Source organism: Suillus subaureus (assembly GCF_016647635.1).
Source record: "Suillus subaureus strain MN1 chromosome Unknown BJ212scaffold_191, whole genome shotgun sequence".
NCBI lineage: Eukaryota > Fungi > Basidiomycota > Agaricomycetes > Boletales > Suillaceae > Suillus > Suillus subaureus.
Genome location: NW_024538747.1, coordinates 1 through 21,497, shown reverse-complemented (window position 1 = coordinate 21,497; position 21,497 = coordinate 1). Strand labels below are relative to the sequence as shown.

The following is a 21,497-nucleotide window of genomic DNA, read 5'->3' as shown; positions in this document are numbered from 1 at the left end:
GCAAGTGTCCTTCAGAATTCCTTCATGGCATTGTGGTGAGATGATACTAAAGCTGTCATGGACATGTAAGCATCCAGAAGTTGCATGGAAGTTGCATAAGCCTGCAGTTGAGTATCATGTGAATATTGACTAGCATGGCAAACCCAGTGTAGACTTGCTCGCAGGCAATGAAGTAAACCTGCAGAGACAACATTTGCTGCTGCATTGAAATGATGCATGACAGCATTCAGACCAATAGTATCTTCACCTGGGACAGTGTCATCAAGTCCTGATTGATGGAACAACATATAGACAGCAGCTAACGAACTATGGACCTGTAATCAATAAGGATCATGTTGTGTCAACAGAGTTAAGGCACAGCAGAGATTCTCTCATGACTCATTGAGGTCATCTCCATTGCCTCAGTGATCAAACCATGTGGACAGTTGATTTGCAAGGACATTCAATGACTTGGACCGATCTGTGTGGCCAACAGGGTACAATGCCAGTGCTTCCCTGTGAAGTGTGATAGCCTCATCCAAGTCTTCAATATTGCCTTGGTGGTCAAAGCAGATGGAGAGTCAATTCCCAAGGTTATTTAATGACAAGGACCAATCTGAGTGACTGACAGGACATAAAGCCAGAGCTTCTGTGTGAAGCGCAATAGCCTAATCCAAGTCCTTGGCATTACATTGGTGGTCAAAATGGATGGAGAGTCCATTGCCAAGATTATTCAACAACTTGTACCAATCCTCACAACTGACAGGGCACAAAACCATGACTTCCATCTGAAGTACAATAGCCTCATCCAAGTCTTTTGCATTGTGCTGGTGGTCAAAGTGGGTGAAGAGTTGAACTGTGAAATTATTCAATGAGTTGGACCAATCTGTGTGACCAACCGGGCACAAAGTCAGTGCTTCCCTGTTAAGTGCAATAGCCTCATCCAAGTTTTTGCCATTGCCTCAGTGGCAAAAGCAGGTCCAGAGTTGAGCTGCAAGGTTATTTAATGATGAGGACCGATCTGGGTGGCCAACAGGGCATGAAGCCAGCACTTCTCTGTGAACTGCAGTAGCTTCATCCAAGTCTTCATCATTACCTCAGTGCTCAAAGCAGATGGAAAGTTGAACAACAAGATTACTCAATGATGTGGACAGATCTGTGTGATGGACAGGGCAAAAAGCAAGTGCTTCCCTGTAAAGTGCAATAGCCTCATCCAAGTCTTTGCCATTGCCTTGGTGATGAAAGTGGGTGGAGAGTTGAATCGCAAGATTATTTAATGACAAGGACTGATCTGGGTGACCAAGTGGGTGTAAGGCCAGCACCTTGCTCTGTAGCATGATAGCTTGATCTAAGTCTTCATCACTGCCTCAATGTTTGAAGTGAGTAACCATCATTATACTCAGATTACACAGTAATTGCCCTCGGCAAGCATGCATAGCATGTTACAGTTATGCTCGCCCCTATTCATTTTCCTCTTCCCTTTGTATTATGTCATGACTGCACCACCCTGCGCCATCACTAGACTTACTTTCTGCTATATTTGTACTACATCATGATCACCGTTGCTGTCGCTAGATGACTCATTCTTATCTCTGACTCATTCTTATCTCTGATTCATTGCTGACGTATACGTACCTGCCCTAAAGTCTTTACATGCTATATATACTCAGTCGTATACTCAGTAGATCTTTACTTTAATCTTACTAGGTTTTACCTGGAACATCTTTCGCTTAAGACCTCCAATCTTAAGTCATCTAGATTGATATTCAAGTCAGAGACACTCTCTCTGTCTTGTCTTACAACCCTTGCATTTGCAAGGTCTTGATCGTAACTTCAGCCGCTGCTCTTATTGAGCTGCTGTTGTTACAACTATCCTAGTTCGTAACATAGCATTGTAGTATCCCAGTGCATTGTAAGGAAGGGATATCACTTCTTCTAAGGCATGGAGATCATCCATATGCAAACACCACTTTGCTCGTTTAGCAAGTTGATTCAGCAATAACGGAAGCACAAATGCAGCAGGCTGCTCCTGCCCAAGATCACCTGCATCAGTGTTTCCAGCCAGAGGCAGAGCAGATGTTTTGATTGCAAGCAAAGCTGCTCTGTGAATGTGGCTGTTGGCATGGCAAACATCAAGGACTTCGATCAGTAACTCTTCAGCTATGTCTGCATCCATTTGGAATCCCCATTTTGCGAAGCAAGACAACAGAGAGATGGCGAGATGGAGTTGGGTGATGGGTGTTACAGTTACACTTGCCCCCTATTCATTTCTCTCATCTCTTACTGTATTACATCATGATTGCTGTCGCCGTCACTAGATGACTCATTTCTTCTATCTGTATTACATCATGATTGCTATTGCCATCACTAGATGACTCATCTCTTCTGACTCATTCTTATCTCTGACTCGTCCTTATCTATGACTCATTGTGCTTGCCCTAAAGCGCTTACTTACTATATATACTTGGTCATGTACTCAGTAGAACTTCACTTTAATCTACTAGGTTCTCACCTGAAACATCCTTCGCTTAGGACCTCCAATCCTAAGTCGTCTGATCTGATATTCAAGTCAGAGACACTCTCTTTGGCTTGTCTTACAACCCTTGCATGTGCAAGGTCTTGTCCATAACTTCAGCCGTCGCTCTTATCAAGCTGCTGTTGTTATCACTATCCTAGTTCGTAACAATGGGTCAGTCTGGATGACCAGTGGAACACAAATCAAGAGCATCTTGAAAAAGAGTGACAGAGATGTTGAAATCAAGGTATCTTCTGTTAGCTTGGCAGCTAACAAACTTTGCGGTGGCTAAATTGCACAGTGCTGCAGGACGGTAGGGATGGTCTGTGGGGCAGAGATCTGAGGCATGTTCAAAGTGCTTTATGCATTGGTTGAGATCCCTGCTGTTCTGCATCCTATGGTATCATGCAAGAAGATAATGTCCAGCATCCATCATTAGTGCTAATGCATCCATATTGCAGGATATAAACTACACATTACAAGCTCTCAGTATCAGAATGCCAGACTGCATGCATCACTCACGGTAGTAAGGGGGCAAAGATCTACAGCATTATTTTCATCAGAAAGTCGCTGCTCCACTGTCATGAACAGTGAAGTACACAGGGATACCACTTCCCCCTGCTTGGGTTGAAAGATTATAGCTATGATACTCATTAACATCCATCTGTCAGGTGTTATTTGCAATAGACAATACTGATGATGCAATTTTTCGCTGCAATGATTGTGATCCAGTAATTCTCCAATGGAGATCTCGAATGTACAAAGGACCTCTCCATGACAGAGCACAGGGCCCAATTCAAATGAGGCATGAATGCTGACCCGCACTCTGTAAGATGGCTCACATGGCCTAGAGTCTTTCTCAATACCTGCAAGAAAGACGATTAAGGATAACATACAGAAGTATGGGCTCATTCCATTCAACAACAGCCTGATCTACATGTACAGGTTTGTTGCTTGTTTGGCATTCAGCACCATTGGTCTTTACTACCACAAGGAAGCCAGCAGGGATGTGTCGGAGACCAAGAGTGAGATCAGTTGCATGAATGGCTTGGGAGGAATCATCAATACATGCTGAACAGAGATTGGTATCACATACCAGCAATGATGACTTGTTGCACTCCCATGACATGCGTCTCACTTGGGCCATGGGGTTGTTCTGGGTGTCTTGGCTCCTCACCCAAGGCTTGGAGGGTATCAACCAGTGGATCTGGCACAGAGTTCATTGCAAAACAAACCAGCAGAATAATAACTAAATAAAGTGTGGCCAGAATTGCTTTGGGAAATCATCGGTACATGCTAAATGAAGATAGATGATACATACTATTGACAGTGACTCATAGCATTTCATTGATGATGAGGTTTGTCTGACCTGGATCCTGGGGGTGTTCTGGGTGGCTCAGCCCCTCTCCCAAAGGTGGAGGGTATTCACTGAAATGACCAGGGACAAAGCTTGACATATGACTGAGGGATGGATTGAAACTGGCACTTGAGAGTAAAGTGTGTCCTGGAGGTCACAAAAACTGCAGTACCTGTGAAGTCCTGATGGAATATAAATGAGGAAACCATAGCATGCACATATACACCATGCAGTGATATGCAGTGCTGATACCAACAGGACAGAAGCAATCCACAGGATATCGAGCCACCCTATAGCCTCATTCACAGTGGGCATCAGATTTGTACAGCAGCAGCGTGGTGCGGGTGATAGTGATTGAAGCAACTGAAATGAGGAAGCAGGGCATTCCACACCTTTGTGTAATGCACAGTACTGCTGTTACAATCATGGTTGCCCCCTATCTCTTTTCTCCTTACACTTGTATTACATCATGACCGCACCCCACTGTGCCATCATTAGACTAACCACTTCCTATATCTGTATTACATCACAACTGCCAAGTGCCGTTGCTAGATGACGTCACCCTTATCTCTGACTCGTCTCAATGACGTAGTTCTTATCTCTGACTCGACCAATGACGCGTATGTACCTGCCTTACAGTACCTATGTCTATATAAACCCGGTCATGTACTTAGATAGACTTCACTTTAATCTACTAGGTCTTACCTGAACTATCCTTTGCTTAGGATCTCCAATCCTAAGTCGTCTGATAACCGATATTCAAGTTAGAGACACTCTCTCTGACTTGTCTTAAGAACCTTACATTTGTAAGGACACAATCTGGCTTCAGGCGTGCTCTTATCAAGTACCTGTCGTCGTGCCCATCCTAGTTCACCGTAACAAAAGATTAAAGTCATCTATCGACCCTTTCTATCAGAAAGGCCACAGATCCCAGAAAGAACTCAGCGAGAGAACGACAACGTTCCCCTGAACCAGAAACATCACTTGACCAGATGCTCAGGATGTCCACCACCCCAGAATTGAAAGCCGGAGCCCTGTCCACTTACAACGGAAGCCCTCACCAGGCTCTACGATGGTTGTATGTGGTTAAAGTGTACTTAATGCTTAATGCTACGATCTACAACACAGACAACAAGAAGGTTATTACCGCTCTTGCATATATGACAGAAGGAAGTGCTATGGGCTGGGCACTTACTTTCTACACTGAAGTCGAAAATACCGTCGCTAAGTCCTACAGAACCTTTGCAAACTTTGAGACCAAGTTCAAAGAAGCATTCATGCTGGCCAATGCCATCAGTATTGCCATGAACAAACTCCGGACGTTGAAACAGACGGGCGACCTCACTTCCTACGTCACCAGTTTCAAAACCCTTGCTGCACAAGCCTCCGTGAAGCAAGACACCGTCCTAATCTCGTTCTTCAATGACAGATTAAAAAGGGGAATCGTCAACTCCGTCTTTCAGATGGAGACTATCCCAACAGACTTTGATAAGTATATTGCTGCAGCCATTAGACTTGATAGCAACTATCAGAGGAGGGCCACATATCGAACAAATCATTGAAGCACCACCAGACCGTCGGGACAACATTATGTACCCAGACCATCCATTGATCGGCACGATCCCAACACCATGGAAGTAGCTCAGCTCACTGAGGCTGAAAGAAATGATCATATGAAGAAGGGACTATGTTTTACATGTCATCAGAAGGGCCACCTCACTAGAGCATGCCCACAGAAGAAGAAGATTCCTGTTCGCAGAGAAGAGATGAGCGACAGCGAAGAAGAGGATACAACAATCCATCGCCTCACCGAGGATTTTTGATGTGGAAGACTGGATCGACGTCAGTATCTTCCGATGTACCTATTAGACTTGTACAGAGCACTGGAATCAGAAAGGAACTTCGCATTCCCATTTCCCTCATCTCCAAAACTCGTCTAAAAACCGTCGAAACAACAGCTGTTGTTGACTCCAGCACTGCCGGAACCTTTATCTCTGAAGAGTTCATCAAAACTCATGGAATCCAAACACATAAACTATCGAAACCATTCCAAGTTACCACTGCGGATGGGAGTTATGCGAAGGGAGGCGCTATCACTCAATACTGCATCCTCATTGTCAAGATAGACAACCGATCGATGATCGGAAAGTTTAACATCACGCGGCTTGGCCGACGTGACCAGATCTTACTTGGGATCCCCTGGCTACACGCCATGGACCCGGTAATTTGATGGAAAGCAGAAATGCTAGAACTCTCCAGAACAGAGAAGAGCGATCAGATTGAAGAAGAAGTAGATGAGGAACGAAAGAAGAACGGGCTCCCTCCCTTCTTTCATAAAACGAAAGAAGCGAGAAGTCAGAAAACCGACCCGGTTCCAGTCGTAGTGCTGCCGAAGGCGCCTCCTGTAAAACTGGTCGCACCATCTAAAGAACCGACAACCCGAGCTACCATAGAAGAAATCCCTGACGAAGAAACTCCGACAGCGGTGCCCGACCTTGAACCTATCCCTGATGATGATGAAGACTCCTTTGATACGAAGGAAGACATATGGGTAACAGACTATGCACCACCCATACGAGAAATCCTTACCTACCACCTGGAAGACGACGAATTCTTGGTTGAATATCCCGTTGACGCCTCAGAGCTCCAGGTAATCACCAATGTTTCACTAGATACTCCTCTAACCAAGGATGGCACTAGTGCTACAGAACAACGACCTATGGTTACACCCCTGACATGGCCCACCGAATACGTTAAAACCAGCAACAAGGCACAACAGTTTGCGCTAGCCGCCAGACTTGAGCAGAAGAAGAAATCGTTTGAAGAGCTTGTTCCCCCTTATCTTCATGACTTCGCCAACATCTTTGCGAAAGACGGTTTAAACCAGCTACCGCCAGAATGACCTGGTATAGATCATCGGATCGAAACCAAACCTGGTTATGTTCCCAAGACATCTAAGGTGTACCCATTATCGGAAATTGAACGCATGGCAGTCAAAGCTTTCATTGATGAAAACGTGAAGAAAGGATTCATTTCTGAATCAAAGTTGCTACAGGCAAGCGGTTTCTTCTTTGTGGGAAAGAAAAGTGGAGATCTTCGTCCTTGTCAAGACTACCGATACATTAATGAATGGACGGTTAAGAATGCCTATCCACTTCCCCTACCACTCTCTTTGGTCGCTCATCTACACGGCGCCAAATATTTCACAAAGATGGACATTCGTTCAGGATATAACAACATTTGTATTCATCCGGAAGATCGATGGAAAGCCGCCTTCACTACTGAACTCGGTCTTTTCAAACCAAATGTCATGTTCTTTGGTCTTTGCAACTCCCCTGCAACTTTCCAAGTGTATATGAATAGGACCTTTCAGCAGGAGATAAACGAAGGTTGGCTCATCATATATATGGACGATATTCTGATATTCTCAAATGATCTCACCTCCCATCATGAACGAACATGACGTATCCTTGAAAGAATTTGGCAAGAAAAGCTTTTCCTTAAACCGGAGAAATGTACATTCAACGCCCAGGAAGTAGAGTATCTCGGGATGATAATCCACCCCGGGTGTGTGGCAATGGATGACGCCAAAACCAATGGTATTCGAGACTGGCCTATTCCTACAACCGTAAAAGAGGTTCGGTCATTTTTGGGATTTTGCAACTTCTATTGAAACTTCATCTCCCACTATTCCAACATCACCAGACCCTTGATCGACCTCACCAAGAAAGCCATCAAATTCCTTTGGTCAGAACCATGCATGATGGTGTTTTCCACCCTGAAGGAATGCTTTTTAAAGCAACCAGTCCTCCAGAATCCCAACCCTACCAGACAGTTTGCTGTTGCAACCGATGCGTCCCTTGTCGCTATGGGAGCCATGTTACTTCAAACTGATGACGCTGGCATTTACCACCCATGCGGATATCTATCACAGACTTTGAACCCTGCGGAACGAAATTACCAGATCTTTGACTGCGAACTTCTTGCAGTCATTCATGCTCTCACAGAATGGTGTCACTACCTTGAAGGAAACCCCCATCCTGTTATCATTTTCACGGATCATAAGAACCTGTTATATTTCAGGACAGCTCAGAAGTTAACCCATCGCCAAGCCTGATGGCAGCTAATCCTGTCATGCTATGATATTGAACTCCACCACGTCGCTGGAACTAAACTCGTTGCCCCCAACACCCTCTCTCATTGTCCCGACCATGGGTCAGATTCTTCCAAAGATAATAAAGACGAAACCCTCCTTCCCGACTCCATGTTTGTCCGACTTCTTGACGTAGAACTCATGACCACCCTTGCTAACCCGGATCCCTCTGATCCTGACCCAATCTTTACCGCCGCCTCTGATGCATTAGATGGTCTTTCCCTTCCCCCGATGAAATCCGCCCTTGTGGATTGGGCAATCAAGGACGACATTCTTTATTATAAAGATCGCGCCTACGTCCGCCCCGCTGGGCGGCATCTTATCTTAGAATGATGTCATGATCACCCCACCGCTGGTCACCCCGGACATTTTAAAACTGAAGAATTAGTCAAGCGGGACTTCTGGTGGCCCTCTATGGGAACCTATATTCATAAATACATTGACGGCTGCGCCCTGTGCCAGCAAATGAAATCTGATACGCACCCAATGACACCTCCCCTTGTCCCCATCCCATCTGCCGCTGCAGCTCTGTTCACCCAAGTCTCCATTGACCTTATCACCGACCTCCCTCCTTGTGCTGGCTTTGATTCTGTCATGGTCATGGTCGACCATGGCCTTATGAAGGGGGTAATTCTCATCCCATGTACTAAGACCATCATGTCCGAGGGAATCGCCAAGAAATTTTTCAAATACATCTACTGATGATTCGGCCTACACGAAAAAGTTATCTCTGATTGAGGGCTGCAATTTGTATCCAAGTTCTCACGAGCCCTCGCCAAGCTTTTGAAATATGACATCGCCGCATCCACAGCTTATCACCCTCAGACTGATGGCCAGACCAAATGACTCAATCAGGAGCTCGAGACGTACCTCTGAATTTATTGTCGCAATCACCCTGAAGATTGGGTAGAACACCTCCCCATGGCAGAATTCGTGCATAATCATCGAAAACATGATTCTCGTAATGCGTCACCCTTCTTTCTGATGATGGGATATGAACCATGAGCTCTCCCTCATACTCTCCCCAAATCCACGGTTCCCGCAGCAGAGGATAGACTCCGCCTCCTCCAGAAGTCCAGAGAAGAAGCCCTCTCCTGCCATAACCTTGCTATGCAGCGAATGGCAGAACGAACTCATGGGCAAAAGTATCATCCATGGAAGATTGGAGATAAGGTTTGGTTGTCCGGAAGGAACCTGATTACACAGTTACTATCACGGAAACTTGCGCCCAAACGATATGGTCCTTTCCCGATTTCCGCCGTCCTCTCCCCCATCACATTCACACTCCAGCTACCTCCACAATGGAAAGTTCACCCCACGTTCCATGCTTCTGAGCTATCATCCTATTGCGAAACAGAGGTTCACAGGCCGAACTTCCATGACCCACCTCCTGACATCATCAATAATGAAGAAGAATACGAAATTGATACGATCTTATCGCACAAAGGGACGGGTAAACGAAGACACTATCTTGTATCCTGGAAAGGATATTCCTCCACCAGCAACGAGTGGATTCCAGAAGGAAATCTCACCAATGCCTCCGACATCCTCACCGCCTATAAGAGAAGCCATGGGCTATAGATTTTCTAACAATGTCCCACATTGAACGACTACGCCTCTGTATCCTCCGCATCAAAGAACTTACTGCTGCTATGAACACCGTCGCCGAAGGAAACGCTCACCCGTTGACACTTCTTGATTATCAAAACGCTACCGCCGCCAATCTTGCCCTGCATGCATCATCCCCCATAACCTCACCACCAGCTTCCAACTCTACTCTGACCCTCACCGACGACTCCATCCTCACTGACTACTTCTCAGTCATTGACCAAGTAGAAACCAGTGCTCTGTTTGAGTCCGCTATCACCTCTCAGCAGTATGCCATAGAAATAGACCATCTCCTTGGAGAACGGGGGGTGATATCTAGCGGCCTTATAATCAGGATTATTAGAGATGCCAGCCTTATTGACCGTACCGCCGCCCTCCTTGATGATGAGCGTCATCAAACCATTTTCCGCCACCTTCACATATGCATTCGCAACACTGCGATCTGTCTCTTGCCTGAGGAGACTAGAGACGCTATTAGAGAGGCTATTCATATCGTTACTGAGCGCATTGCCCTTGACCCCGTCGCACAACCACCATCCCCTCACATCGCCGTCCCCGTACCACTGCCAGCTCCTATTACAACTACCATGGAGCGTCAGGATGATAACATCCCTCCTATCGCTGTACTCGACGTACCAGCTTCTCCTTCTCCTGACCCCATCACACGTACAACACAACGACTCCCACTTAAGCAAAGATCCTCTTGTCTCACCGCTAAATGAGCAGCCTCCATCTCCCCTGCTAAAGCCCCACTTAAATGATCGAGATCACCCTCTCCCCCAAACCAATCCTCTTCCATCACAATCATAAAAACATCGCTGGTCGACAACGTCGTATGCCGTAATTGCCACGTCGCTGGGCACCGTCATAAGAATTGCCCCGCGTATTACTGCAGAGTTTGCCAGGAATATGCACCCGGCCATTTATCGGTCTTTTGTAAAGAATTGAAGGGAGAAGCGGTCATTCCTTTAGTATGGACTGACGTTGGTTTCTACGACGCGCTTGCTCAATGGGAGATTGAGCAAGATGCTATCACCCATGCTGCTGCCAAAACGGTGCAAACTACCATCACCGAGGAGCAGGACGACCTGCTTTATTCCAACTACGACGCGGACCCCATTTACTGGGCTAATCAGGATAATTGAAGTCAGTGACTTCATCCTTAAACGAGGGGTAATGTTACAATCGTGGTTGCCCCCTATCTCTTTTCTCCTTACACTTGTATTACGTCATGACCGCACCCCACTGTGCCATCATTAGACTAACCACTTCCTATATCTGTATTACATCACAACTGCCAAGTGCCGTTGCTAGATGACGTCACCCTTATCTCTGACTCGTCTCAATGACGTAGTTCTTATCTCTGACTCGACCAATGATGCGTATGTACCTGCCTTACAGTACCTACGTCTATATAAACCCGGTCATGTACTTAGATAGACTTCACTTTAATCTACTAGGTCTTACCTGAACTATCCTTTGCTTAGGATCTCCAATCCTAAGTCGTCTGATAACCGATATTCAAGTTAGAGACACTCTCTCTGACTTGTCTTAAGAACCTTACATTTGTAAGGACACAATCTGGCTTCAGGCGTGCTCTTATCAAGTACCTGTCGTCGTGCCCATCCTAGTTCGCCATAACAACTGCCGCAGACTGCGTCAGGCCGCATGTCACGCGAGAAGACATGGAACTCACAAGAAATCAATCATATCGATTGACTGTCTGTGTGTGATTAGGGACATTAATATTGTCCAAGAGTATATGTCAAGCAAGTGAGGGTTCTGTAAGCCTACCTCTGTTACGTGGGCCGTGGCGCATCATGGATGTCAAATTTAGGTCAGTTCGTTGACCAAATCATCATTCAACGAATCCAGGGGTACGTAATGAAAAGCTTGCAGACTGAGAAATGAGGCGTGTCCCCCATCTGTAGTGACTCACTGCCACCGTCTAGTTCAGACTCGGCGGATCCTCAAGCTCAAGCCCAGTGAAAACTTGATCAAGCTCATACTCAAGTTCAAGCCTGTCAGTGCTTTCAAGTTCATGTTTATGTATAAACCATTTGACTTGCTGATGGTGCAGTCCTTCGACATAACACCCATTGCCTCGCTCGGCGACCAGAAAGTCGCAGTCGCACGCCCAAGAATCCTCCATATCCCGCCAGACTCGTCTTCGACTAAGTCATGCATAGCCTTTGCAGTTTTCTTCCTTCAACATGAGAGACGAACGAGATTTCAGATTTTATAATATTTCTCCATGATCATTGTTCCCCGCTCTCGAGTCGTGTCCCATCAAATGTTTACTCTTAGGCGTGTCTGAAGTCCCATCAGGTACGCATATGCCCTTTCCTCTATCCAAGTTTTGATGACCGTCCCTACGATCTGACTCAAGGATAATGCAGTGAGCTATAAGAATGTGTTGGTGAGAAATTGAGGACAACTTTATGTTGTATAGGTACGCGATACAAGTCCTACACCCGCCTCTCGACATAGACTGGGGCACATAAGGAGACGATTTTCCTCCAAGGTGAGTCGATCCTCAGCAGTGTTCAGAGCGCGAACGTTGAATACCCGTTAAAAGCCTTGATCATGACTTCTGTGTATGGAACACAACACAAACATCAAACGACTAGCAGTTTTCCAGCAACAGTCTGTTTTGATTACCAAGTCAACACTCCGGAACTGTCCTGAATCCATACCAACCGGTACGTTAATGTGCCGGTCAACGACTATACCTGACCATCTAGCCAGGAGACAAGTTTCAAGCATTCGAACAAGGATAAACTTTCGCGAGCTCTGGTTCTCTCTCTACGATGTTCGATGGCCATATGAGGTCATTCACTGATTCTGCTTCGCGAAGCACTGCAAAGTTATCCACAGCGAGCACCACCAACGTTCTCGTCGAGGCCGCTCACTACTTCACATCTCAGGAGTATGGATTCCCGTTCCTTGTCCTTGTCCTCACTAATGTCAAGCGTCGTACTATGTAATGATCAGGCTATCATTCTCAGGACAGCGAGGGATCTATCCTGCTCGATCATCTCCCAATCTCAACTCTGCTAATCACTCCGCGCCAACTGGACGGTAGTCTCCGGTTTCCCCTCTGGTTTCCACTGACATGTCTTCCTTCACAGGACAACCACCGAACCCTGACGTGAGCCACGGTCTTGATCTCTCGGATTCTCCCGCATACAAAGGCAGTACGATCATCACGTTCGACTCATGCGCGCACAGATCCTCTAATATCTCCGCAGCTGTGACCGAAAATGGTGAGAGAAGGCTGGGGCTGGACGCATTAGATGCACCACTTTCTAACAAGGAACTGGCCAGAACCGTCAACTCCCATCCCTGCACTTCTGGAATTTCGACAGCGAACTCTATCAAAGCGCCAATCATCGACGCTGTCCCACCCAGACCTAGGGCTCCTCGGGCATCACCATTAAAACAATCTGCGGCATGCTGTAACAGGGACCTTTTCGAAGAGGAGTGACGGTGGCGAACAAGGTTCTCGTGTTACTCATAGGATGTCTGCACCACTTCTCACCACCGGAGTAAGTTCCGTCCGTGATCAAGACGTCACCAGGTCGAGCAGGCGCGTCCGGGGAATGCTTCCGTCGTCCTTCAGTCCAAATGGGCTTCTTCGCCACAGAAGCGTCTCTCCAAGCCTCCGTGCCTATCAAATCATACGGACATCGACTTTGCAACTATCTTATCGTCTTCGTTTGTACTGCCAGCGTGATTCCTAGGACGTGCCGCAGAGAATCTCCTTTGCGATTATTTTATCATCCTGTACCCAATTTCTCCTGCATGATAGTTCCCCGTTCAATCTTATTGTAAGTTTAACGGCTTTTGTAGTTTGATTACGTTATGGACACACTCGATATGTGCGCATGACTGGAATGCATAACAGAGACGTCCATTCTCGATTCTCTCGCCTCCCCTATATATGTGCTGGGGCGTCTACTGTTGTTGCAATTTCGTCTGTCCTGTGCTGATGTGCTGACAAGAAGTGTCGTAAATCAGCCCCTCAAACGCGTCAGTCACGTGCATCCGGTTGTCAACACATGTTCTTGAGGCTCCGAATGATTTTTCGTTTAACGACGACGTGAAGTCAGATGGCGAACATGCGCCGTGCACACAGTGTGCGCAACTACGGAAAAACACCTCTTGCAGCAGCTGCGGATGATCTTGGCATTCTTCGTGAGGGGGAAGAGCCTACTATCGAAGATGTATTGCGACGGCAGCTCCTAGACAAAGATCGCGAGAATGATAAGGTCAGTTTAATGAATCCTGTGCGACGATCTGTGCTGCACAAATGAGCTGACTTAGACTTATTCAAGCTTCAATCAACCATATTAACGCTACAACAACAACTTACTTTGAGACCACCCATAGAAAGGATCCAGGAGCTGGAGAAGGAATATAAGAATCTAGATCTGATTCTGCAGGGAACTCAAAGAGAGAATGAAAGGTGCATGGCAGAACTGGTCAGGTGCGTACATATACATGCGCCTATTATTCATTCTAGACGGTGCGTTGTTGTAGGGTGAAGACAAGGGAGAAAATGTTGGAGCAAGCTCTGGCCAAATTCGCGGGCGAGAACTGGCAGGTATGCACTCTTGCTAAATATCATGAATCGTATACATCTGATGTGCCCTCAGAGTGTGCTCGACATAGCGCCGTCTTCATCAACATTCGCAGCTCGTACTGTTATGGGGTCCGTCTTCTCTCGAGGAACTCCAACACCTCAGCCGGACAATCCTGATTCATCTACCTCTGCGACTGTCTCTCAAGCTGCGGTTGAAGCTACATTATCGCAGGTAGAACAAATTCGCCTCCTCGTCCTCGGCATGGAGCAGCGCTTGCAGAACAGGGAGGAGAAACTCGCGAAGACAATCGAGCATGCTGAAGCGCAAGAAATCAAGTGCGATGCGTTGAAGAAGGAGGTAATGGCCATAAAAGTGGCTGCATAATCTACGTTGCGTGTTTTCTTTTTCCGTAATTCCTTCATTTTTTTTCCTTTACATGTTTGTACCATAGGACTCGGAGCATCATTCCCGCATATCCATCTGTATGTTTTACCACCCATTCTCTATATGGAATCACTGGTTTGCTTGATCTTGCCCGATAAGCCCCTCTGAACATTTCAAAGTTATGCTGACGTGCCGATCCTTATAAGCGTTAGCCTGTCATCACAAGATCCAATCCCAAAGATCTGAAATATTTTACACCGTTTTTTGAGTGAGAGAGACCTCACTAAACATGTTGGTCTTACGACTGTCTACAGCCGCTTCAAACATATATTATTTTCAAGGACAGTCAATGCCCCAAATATGCAAGGTGGTCGATTTCATCACATACATAACAAGCCCATGTTCAAGTCCTTTAATTTAAAGCTCAAAGAGATCTGCAACTTCATATCATGTAATTGTTCTGTTTATTCCGGGGGGTTATCGCAGACACCTGATATTTGAAGGTGATCGGACTACTATGAGAAGCTTACCTGCTCAGTCGAGTCGGGTGATTCCTGTAACATCGATGCAGGGGCGGGTAGTCGTGTATCTTACTGGAATCACCGCTGGTATGTAGTCGCACAGTGCAACCTAAATCTGCTGAACTTTGTTACCAATCCTTCGCAGGGAAATAGATTTTTTTTTAAAACGATCCCGATCGGTATGAGGGAGCGCAACACTGGTTGACTTTCTCTTGCCACATTACCGAAAATTTGATTATGACAGGCTGGTGAATGATTATTGAAAACAATAGTTCTAAAGGTGCGTCTTGTTTTTGAACCTGTGCTATTTCATCGCTCCAGCGATGTTTGTATGGTGGCATTTATCTGACAACCGGTTTAGTTCCTTCTCACTGGCTCTGCCTAAGTATCTGCCACGTTGTGCACACAGGTAGGTTGACATGCTATGACCGCGTTCCTTTTGCTGTGCATTACTGATTTTCAAAGCTGAAACTATTTTTTCCTCGCAAAAGTCCTCCCCTCACCCTATCTACTTATCTCCGAACGAATTCGGTTGCTTTAGATTGTTTCATGGCCGACCCAAAGAGATTTGATGCTGCTCTTTTGGTCGCTGAATCTAGGAAGACTATTACGCACCATGTCTTCTAACCTACTGCTATAATGCGCCAGAAGCAATTATCCCTGACCTCGGCGCTATGATACGAATTTTTAGGGTTCCTGCACTGTATTCCCGTGTTAACATGGCGTACCAAAATTGCAGGATCTCTTACAAGGGATGGTTTTAATTAATGACATTGTCAACTTCAACGCGGGAAGCTGTGAATCCTGTCAATATTGGCCGCCCCCCACCGCAGGGTGTGTAGGAACAAGAGACTAGCGTCCATTTGAACCCTGATGGTACGTCTGGTTCACATGCCATTTGTTCACGGCATATTGCACTGATAGCAAAGATAGACGGCGAATATCAACTTTTTTGCTTGATTAGTCGCATGCCTCACTGGTATCCAAAGATCAAGAAGACCGCCTTGATGCACCGCTATACCGCACTGCCCCTCCATTTTTATGAACGACTCAACAAGGGCGACGAGGTTCCACGAATTTCATGTGTGAGACCAAAGGAGGAACGATTATAAGTTTCGGTCCGCACTCGTCCATAGAAATGTAACATAACAGCATTCTTATCTGTGCCTAGCTGCTATAGCTGGGTATGTTGCAAGGCCTAGTGAGGACCGGGCGTGGTATCGCATTGACAAGCGCCAAAGAATGAACTTGTTTCCAGAACCAGATGATCTGATTGGGTACAGAGTTTTTTGTTGAGTCGTAGTTCGAGTACTTTTGTCAAATGAGCCCTCGGAAGACAGATGTGATCGTTTTCTGGCAGTTTTGATAGTACAGCGCTCAAAACGATAGAAGTCAAGATACCTCAGAAGTTAACTGTTCAACATCCGCGTTCAGCAGTTGCCCAAATGTCGAGCATCACAAAAGAAATTTCGGCATTCTTGTACCTCCATGAGCTACTACGGTGGTCACAGATGTCTTTGCGCTAGTAGGGATTGTAGTTGACGGGGCACAGCCGAACTTACGGGATCGTGATGCAATCGTAGGGCGAGCATCTAGATATGACTTATCTACGGGCAAAGTTAAAATTTATCCGCGCAACACTATGTAATTGAAATTACCTTCCGGTCGAGTGGAGCTGCATTATCTATGGGACGTGGCAAGAGAAGGTTGCTCCAGAGCATTCGGATTATCACCTGGTACAGGGGAGATATTATTGCCAAAACTGCTCGTCATCAGCAGTTTCTCACCAGCTGAGAACACACCCAACAGATAGCAGATAAACACCGTTCATGCTTCCGATGGAGGAATCTTCCAACCCGGAGATGAGGGTGATCCGTTTGAAATTTATGTGGCCAGAAGGGCTTAGTGTGAGTAATCTGGCAGGAAAGTATATATACTGTTGATGATATGCTGCGAAATATGATGGAGTGTTTCAGCTGGAATTACTACGCAGTGAGGCTTTGGAATAATAAAGAAGGAACGATTATCTGATTCAGTGCGAGTGGTATCAATTCAGTTAAGCCTCACTCCAACGGAGATAATTCTGGTACTTATCGTTTACCTGATGGCAAGTCAGATGGCATGCGGATCGCAGGAGGAGTTGAAGAACTGCATTGATCGGTGATCGGTGAATGAGCTCGTTGATCGCGCCGGGGGGGAGTCTATCCCCGTCCTCGAGGAGGAGTCTTGCGACAGTTTTATTTGCCACTGCGACGTACGCCGTACGGTGCTGGATCATACCTATTTCACTTAGGCAATATCGAATAATAATATACCTCACCTCACCATCTGCAGGGGTGCGATCTGAATCATACAGTCAGTCACTGAAGTCAAAATTGAACCTCGGAAAGCCTCCTCGAAGTATACGATTAGTATGCCGGGATATATTAAATACGTCAAAAGTGTGATGGGAATCCGTCCTCTCAAGAAAATCCACGCTCAATTGAATCTGGACCAAAATCGGCAAATCCGACCTTTGAACTTTGTTACAGTTATTGCCAAGCAAAAAGTGGGGTTGAGTCAACCTGGGAATGACAAGATATACATAAGCAGGTAAGACCCCAAAATCAAGTACGTAACAACATCAAATCCCAAGCACTTCCCAATTTTCCTTCAATTCAGACGCACAACACGAGCTTAACGATCGCGAAGACGGCAACGAATACTCATCCACCAACGGCTCTCCGCCATGAGCGAACAAATAGTGTACCCAGCGACGAAGCTGGGTGAATACACAGTCATACAGGATATCGCGGAGGGGACGTTTGGCAAGGTCAAAAGTACATCTTACAAATTTACTCGATCTCTGTACTGGATGGACTAATGAATGTTCCGCAGTGGCTACTCACACCATAACAGGTCAGAAAGTTGCCATGAAGTACATATCCAAGGCAGTCATCCATATGACCAAGACCAAGACTCGTGTCCAGAGGGAAGTAGAGTACATGCGAACCTTGCGGCACCCACATATCATCAAGCTGTATGTCCTTCAAACAATTGTTGCTGTGCCATCTTATGATTTTTTTTAGCTACGAAGTGATCTCTACCCCTACAGATATCATCATCGTTCTCGAGTACGCTGGTGGCGAGCTCTTCAATTACATCGTAGCTAACGGACGGATGCCGGAGCCCCGAGCCCGGAGGTTCTTTCAGCAACTCATCTCAGGCATAGAGTACAGCCACAAGCTCAAAATTGTTCACCGAGATCTCAAGCCAGAGAATGTGCTTCTTGATGACGATCTCAACGTCAAAATAGCGGACTTTGGGCTTTCCAACGAGATCAAGGATGGTGATTTCCTCAAGACGAGCTGTGGTAGTCCCAATTATGCCGCCCCAGAAGTGATCCGAGGAGGGCTTTACACCGGCCCAGAGATCGACGTCTGGAGTTGTGGAGTAATTCTCTATGTCATGCTGTGTGGAAGGCTACCTTTCGAAGATGAGGATGTCCAAACCCTGTTCACCAAAATTAGTCGTACGTCTTTCCCCTTGTACTTGTAGCCTTCTTCCTGAGAATGTACGTACTGATATCCTACAGAGGGTTCTTACCATATGCCGTCTTATCTTGGTGTTGATGCCCGCGGCCTGATTAACCACATGCTCGCTATCGATCCTGTCAAACGTATAACCATCCCCGAAATAACGCAGCACCCATTTTTCAGGGCTGATCTTCCCCGCTACCTAACTCCCCTCCCTCCACCCCCTGGTCCTGTGCTTCCTACGCTATCGTCCCTTGTCACCCAGGCCAAGGTACTCGACTTCGAGATTATTGACGGTCTTGGACGCATCGAGGAGGATGTAATCGACGAACTGGCAACTCGCATGGAAGGCGTGGACAAGGAAGATATCTGGGAGTGTCTGAGACGGGATGACGGTGTTCAAGGGAACGCGGTCAAGGTTGCATACATGCTCCTACGGGACAAACGCCGTGCTGGCCGTGACTGTAGGTATCTGCATTATCAGCATGGCTAATTTTTACAGCACTGGTTGACTGATCACCTTCCAAGTGGCAGAGTTCGAGGAACAAGAACGAGATGCCCAGCTCGCAGCGATGGATGTGAGTACTGATACTTATGGCTTCGCGTGTGTATTGATAATCCTCCAGCCACGGAATATGCTCTCACCCAACGCTCTCTCACCCCCGGGTGATCTCGAAGACAATCCCTTTGAAGCCGAATTTAATGCTGAATATGACAATGGCGAAGAAGACGACGACACCGACGATGGACTCGATTTTTCCACGCCTGACGGTGAATACGGTGAACGCGACCTCAACACATTTGCTGTGCTCAACTCTTCGCTGCCCCTCCCCGACCAGCTACCGGAACAGCACCATCTCGCATCATATGCGAATGCCAAACGCGCATGGCCTGTTAAGGAGAAGAAGCAACACCGGACGAAGTGGCACTTCGGGATTCGCAGCAGAAGTCCACCTATGGAAGTCATGCTGGAGATCTATCGAACGCTCAAGGCACTCGGAATGGAGTGGAAGGAGAAGAGGAACTTGGGCGGCTTAGGAGGTGTTAAGTCTCGGCCAAGGAGCAGCATGGACGGGGGCGCAAAGATTGAGCGCGCAAGAGAGATGGATGGCAGCGAATCGGTGGATTTGCGCGTGGCTGCAAGTGTCTACTTTGTAGAGACCCGAGCCAGAGTCCAGGACGTTGTGGTACACACACCTTTATTTCCTGCTAAGAATTATGCAGCAGCTGACACATTACCAGGTCCTCATGAATCTCCAACTCTACATGGTAGACTCGATAAATTATCTCGTCGACTTCCACCACAAAAAGACCTACAAAGCGTCCGCCGAACCCGGCGCTGGAAAATTTGACATGGCTGATCCTGATGCATATCTCCCTGACTCGAGTTCAGATGGACGATCCATCAAGGACAAAGACCATCTCGCACTCAAGGAAGACGAGGTGGTTTCGCCCTTTGTATTCATGGATGTTGCATGTCGGTTGATTCTCGAACTCGCGGGCGGGGGAGAGTAAGTAATCCGTCCAAGTTATGGCGAGGTCATAACTTGGAATTGTCAGTATATCACGCTCAGTGCTATTTTATCGATAGATGCTGTCTTTGTTGTTTCTCTGTTTCTCCCACTGTTACCCATCTAGCACGCTTGTACTCTTATGTCACTTGGTTTAGCGCGATCGCGAGGCGTGCACCTGCATTGATCGTGAGTTATGCATTATGATCCAACCACCAGCCCAAAGTGCGGCAAATTCTATCTGAAGGAGTAACTTAGAGCTTCAAAGCTTCAACGTTTAACTACCCAGAGTCAAACTTGCAACCGATATCACCTCGCTGCAATATCGATGTAGTCGAGTTGTCATTATGTTGTGTTTCAGTTTCAGTTGGACGTTAGACAAAGCAGGTCAAGCCTCCGAGGAAAGAAAAACATATTCGGATACGGGGAATCGAACCCCGAGCTGCCGCGTGAGAGGCGGCAATGTTAACCATTACACCATATCCGATTGATTACGGTGATGATTTCTGTTGATTTATGGCAGACAAGAATCGACCCAGTAATACTACCCCGTGCATGATTTACACCGAACGAAGAGGAACTGAGTTTTGAAAGAGCGGCACTGATCCCATGATGACCCAATATATATGCCCCTGATCGTACTTGACCAACTCAAGGACCGAGTTTACTCGTTCTCTAGTAGACACACTTCCTTCACAAATGGAAGAGTCCCTCTGTAGTCGAAAGAGCCAGGAAGACAGTGTAGACTCGTTAGGAATGGCGTAGTATTGAGAAACCCCGACGATCAATTATACATACCTATCTTTAGCAGCATCGTGGTAGACGATCCGTCAGGGTATGGGAAACCAGATCCGACTGGTAGATCCAGGTGTATGATATGTTTGTGTTCTTGTTCCAAATGTATTAGTCGTGCCTGGTGCTATTATCTTCGTCAGTGATGAGGCACGGAATATGCTCAAGCAGAAGGTCGACCTGTAGCCAGGACCGCTACTCAGCCACAGTACTAGAGGGTCATCCGTCGGCGAAGAGCAAGGTTCGAAGAACCTTGAGAGCGCTGCTGGTGAATCTGATGTATGTGCTGAGAGACCAGTGCTACGCAGAGAAACACACACCAAAAGAAAGTATGTGTTACATTTGTTATGTCAAGAAAACCAGAATAGTTTCACAACTATTTGATTCCGTCATGCATAATTGATGGTCTGTGAAAGAGGGATAGGATACACCGTTGTCTGGTGGTCGGCGTGAAGCGGCAGGATGTCAACTATTAACTGGATCAGAGCTTATTGAAGAGCTGGGATTGGATAGGCTGCCGACTCGAAAGTAACAGCAAAACTCACAGGATGCATCCCTACCGTGGACGATATCACC

The 21,497-nt window shown here is 46.6% G+C and overlaps 4 protein-coding genes and 1 non-coding gene across 5 annotated transcripts; 2 read left to right on the top strand and 3 right to left on the bottom strand.

Moving 5' to 3' along the window:
• Positions 1-1,825: 1,825 nt before the first annotated feature.
• Positions 1,826-3,717, bottom strand: BJ212DRAFT_1488764 (uncharacterized protein; the record flags this gene model as incomplete). Its single annotated transcript, XM_041341379.1, has 3 exons — positions 1,826-2,093; positions 3,391-3,541; positions 3,591-3,717. 3 exons carry the CDS (start codon positions 3,715-3,717, stop codon positions 1,826-1,828), a joined length of 546 nt encoding a protein of 181 aa, XP_041185552.1.
• An 8,184-nt stretch (positions 3,718-11,901) lies between these two features.
• BJ212DRAFT_1305848 (uncharacterized protein) lies at positions 11,902-13,418 on the bottom strand (the record flags this gene model as incomplete). Its single annotated transcript, XM_041333785.1, has 5 exons — positions 11,902-12,015; positions 12,525-12,591; positions 12,728-13,058; positions 13,082-13,282; positions 13,403-13,418. 5 exons carry the CDS (start codon positions 13,416-13,418, stop codon positions 11,902-11,904), a joined length of 729 nt encoding a protein of 242 aa, XP_041185551.1.
• A 167-nt stretch (positions 13,419-13,585) lies between these two features.
• Positions 13,586-14,727, top strand: BJ212DRAFT_267992 (uncharacterized protein). The gene is made up of 4 exons (XM_041342792.1): positions 13,586-13,883; positions 13,950-14,101; positions 14,155-14,218; positions 14,271-14,727. The coding sequence occupies exons 1-4, from the start codon at positions 13,725-13,727 to the stop codon at positions 14,580-14,582; spliced, it is 687 nt and encodes a 228-aa protein (XP_041185550.1). The 5' UTR covers positions 13,586-13,724; the 3' UTR covers positions 14,583-14,727.
• A 3,007-nt stretch (positions 14,728-17,734) lies between these two features.
• On the top strand, positions 17,735-20,416 carry BJ212DRAFT_1404687 (kinase-like domain-containing protein). The gene is made up of 7 exons (XM_041337394.1): positions 17,735-17,922; positions 17,981-18,122; positions 18,172-18,614; positions 18,678-19,082; positions 19,147-19,196; positions 19,245-19,805; positions 19,861-20,416. Exons 1-7 carry the CDS (start codon positions 17,832-17,834, stop codon positions 20,131-20,133), a joined length of 1,965 nt encoding a protein of 654 aa, XP_041185549.1. The 5' UTR covers positions 17,735-17,831; the 3' UTR covers positions 20,134-20,416.
• A 128-nt stretch (positions 20,417-20,544) lies between these two features.
• BJ212DRAFT_t138 lies at positions 20,545-20,616 on the bottom strand. Its single transcript has one exon. It is a non-coding gene; the product is annotated as a tRNA-Glu (tRNA).
• Positions 20,617-21,497: the final 881 nt, after the last annotated feature.

Coding starts and splice junctions, on each gene's coding strand:
- BJ212DRAFT_1404687 (XM_041337394.1), top strand. CDS start 17,832: ATGAGCGAACAAATAGTGTACCCAGCGACGAAGCTGGGTGAATACACA. Junction 17,923..17,980: donor GACGTTTGGCAAGGTCAAAA/GTACATCTTACA, acceptor AATGTTCCGCAG/TGGCTACTCACACCATAACA. Junction 18,615..18,677: donor CCTGTTCACCAAAATTAGTC/GTACGTCTTTCC, acceptor GATATCCTACAG/AGGGTTCTTACCATATGCCG.
- BJ212DRAFT_267992 (XM_041342792.1), top strand. CDS start 13,725: ATGGCGAACATGCGCCGTGCACACAGTGTGCGCAACTACGGAAAAACA. Junction 13,884..13,949: donor AAGATCGCGAGAATGATAAG/GTCAGTTTAATG, acceptor GACTTATTCAAG/CTTCAATCAACCATATTAAC. Junction 14,102..14,154: donor TGCATGGCAGAACTGGTCAG/GTGCGTACATAT, acceptor GCGTTGTTGTAG/GGTGAAGACAAGGGAGAAAA.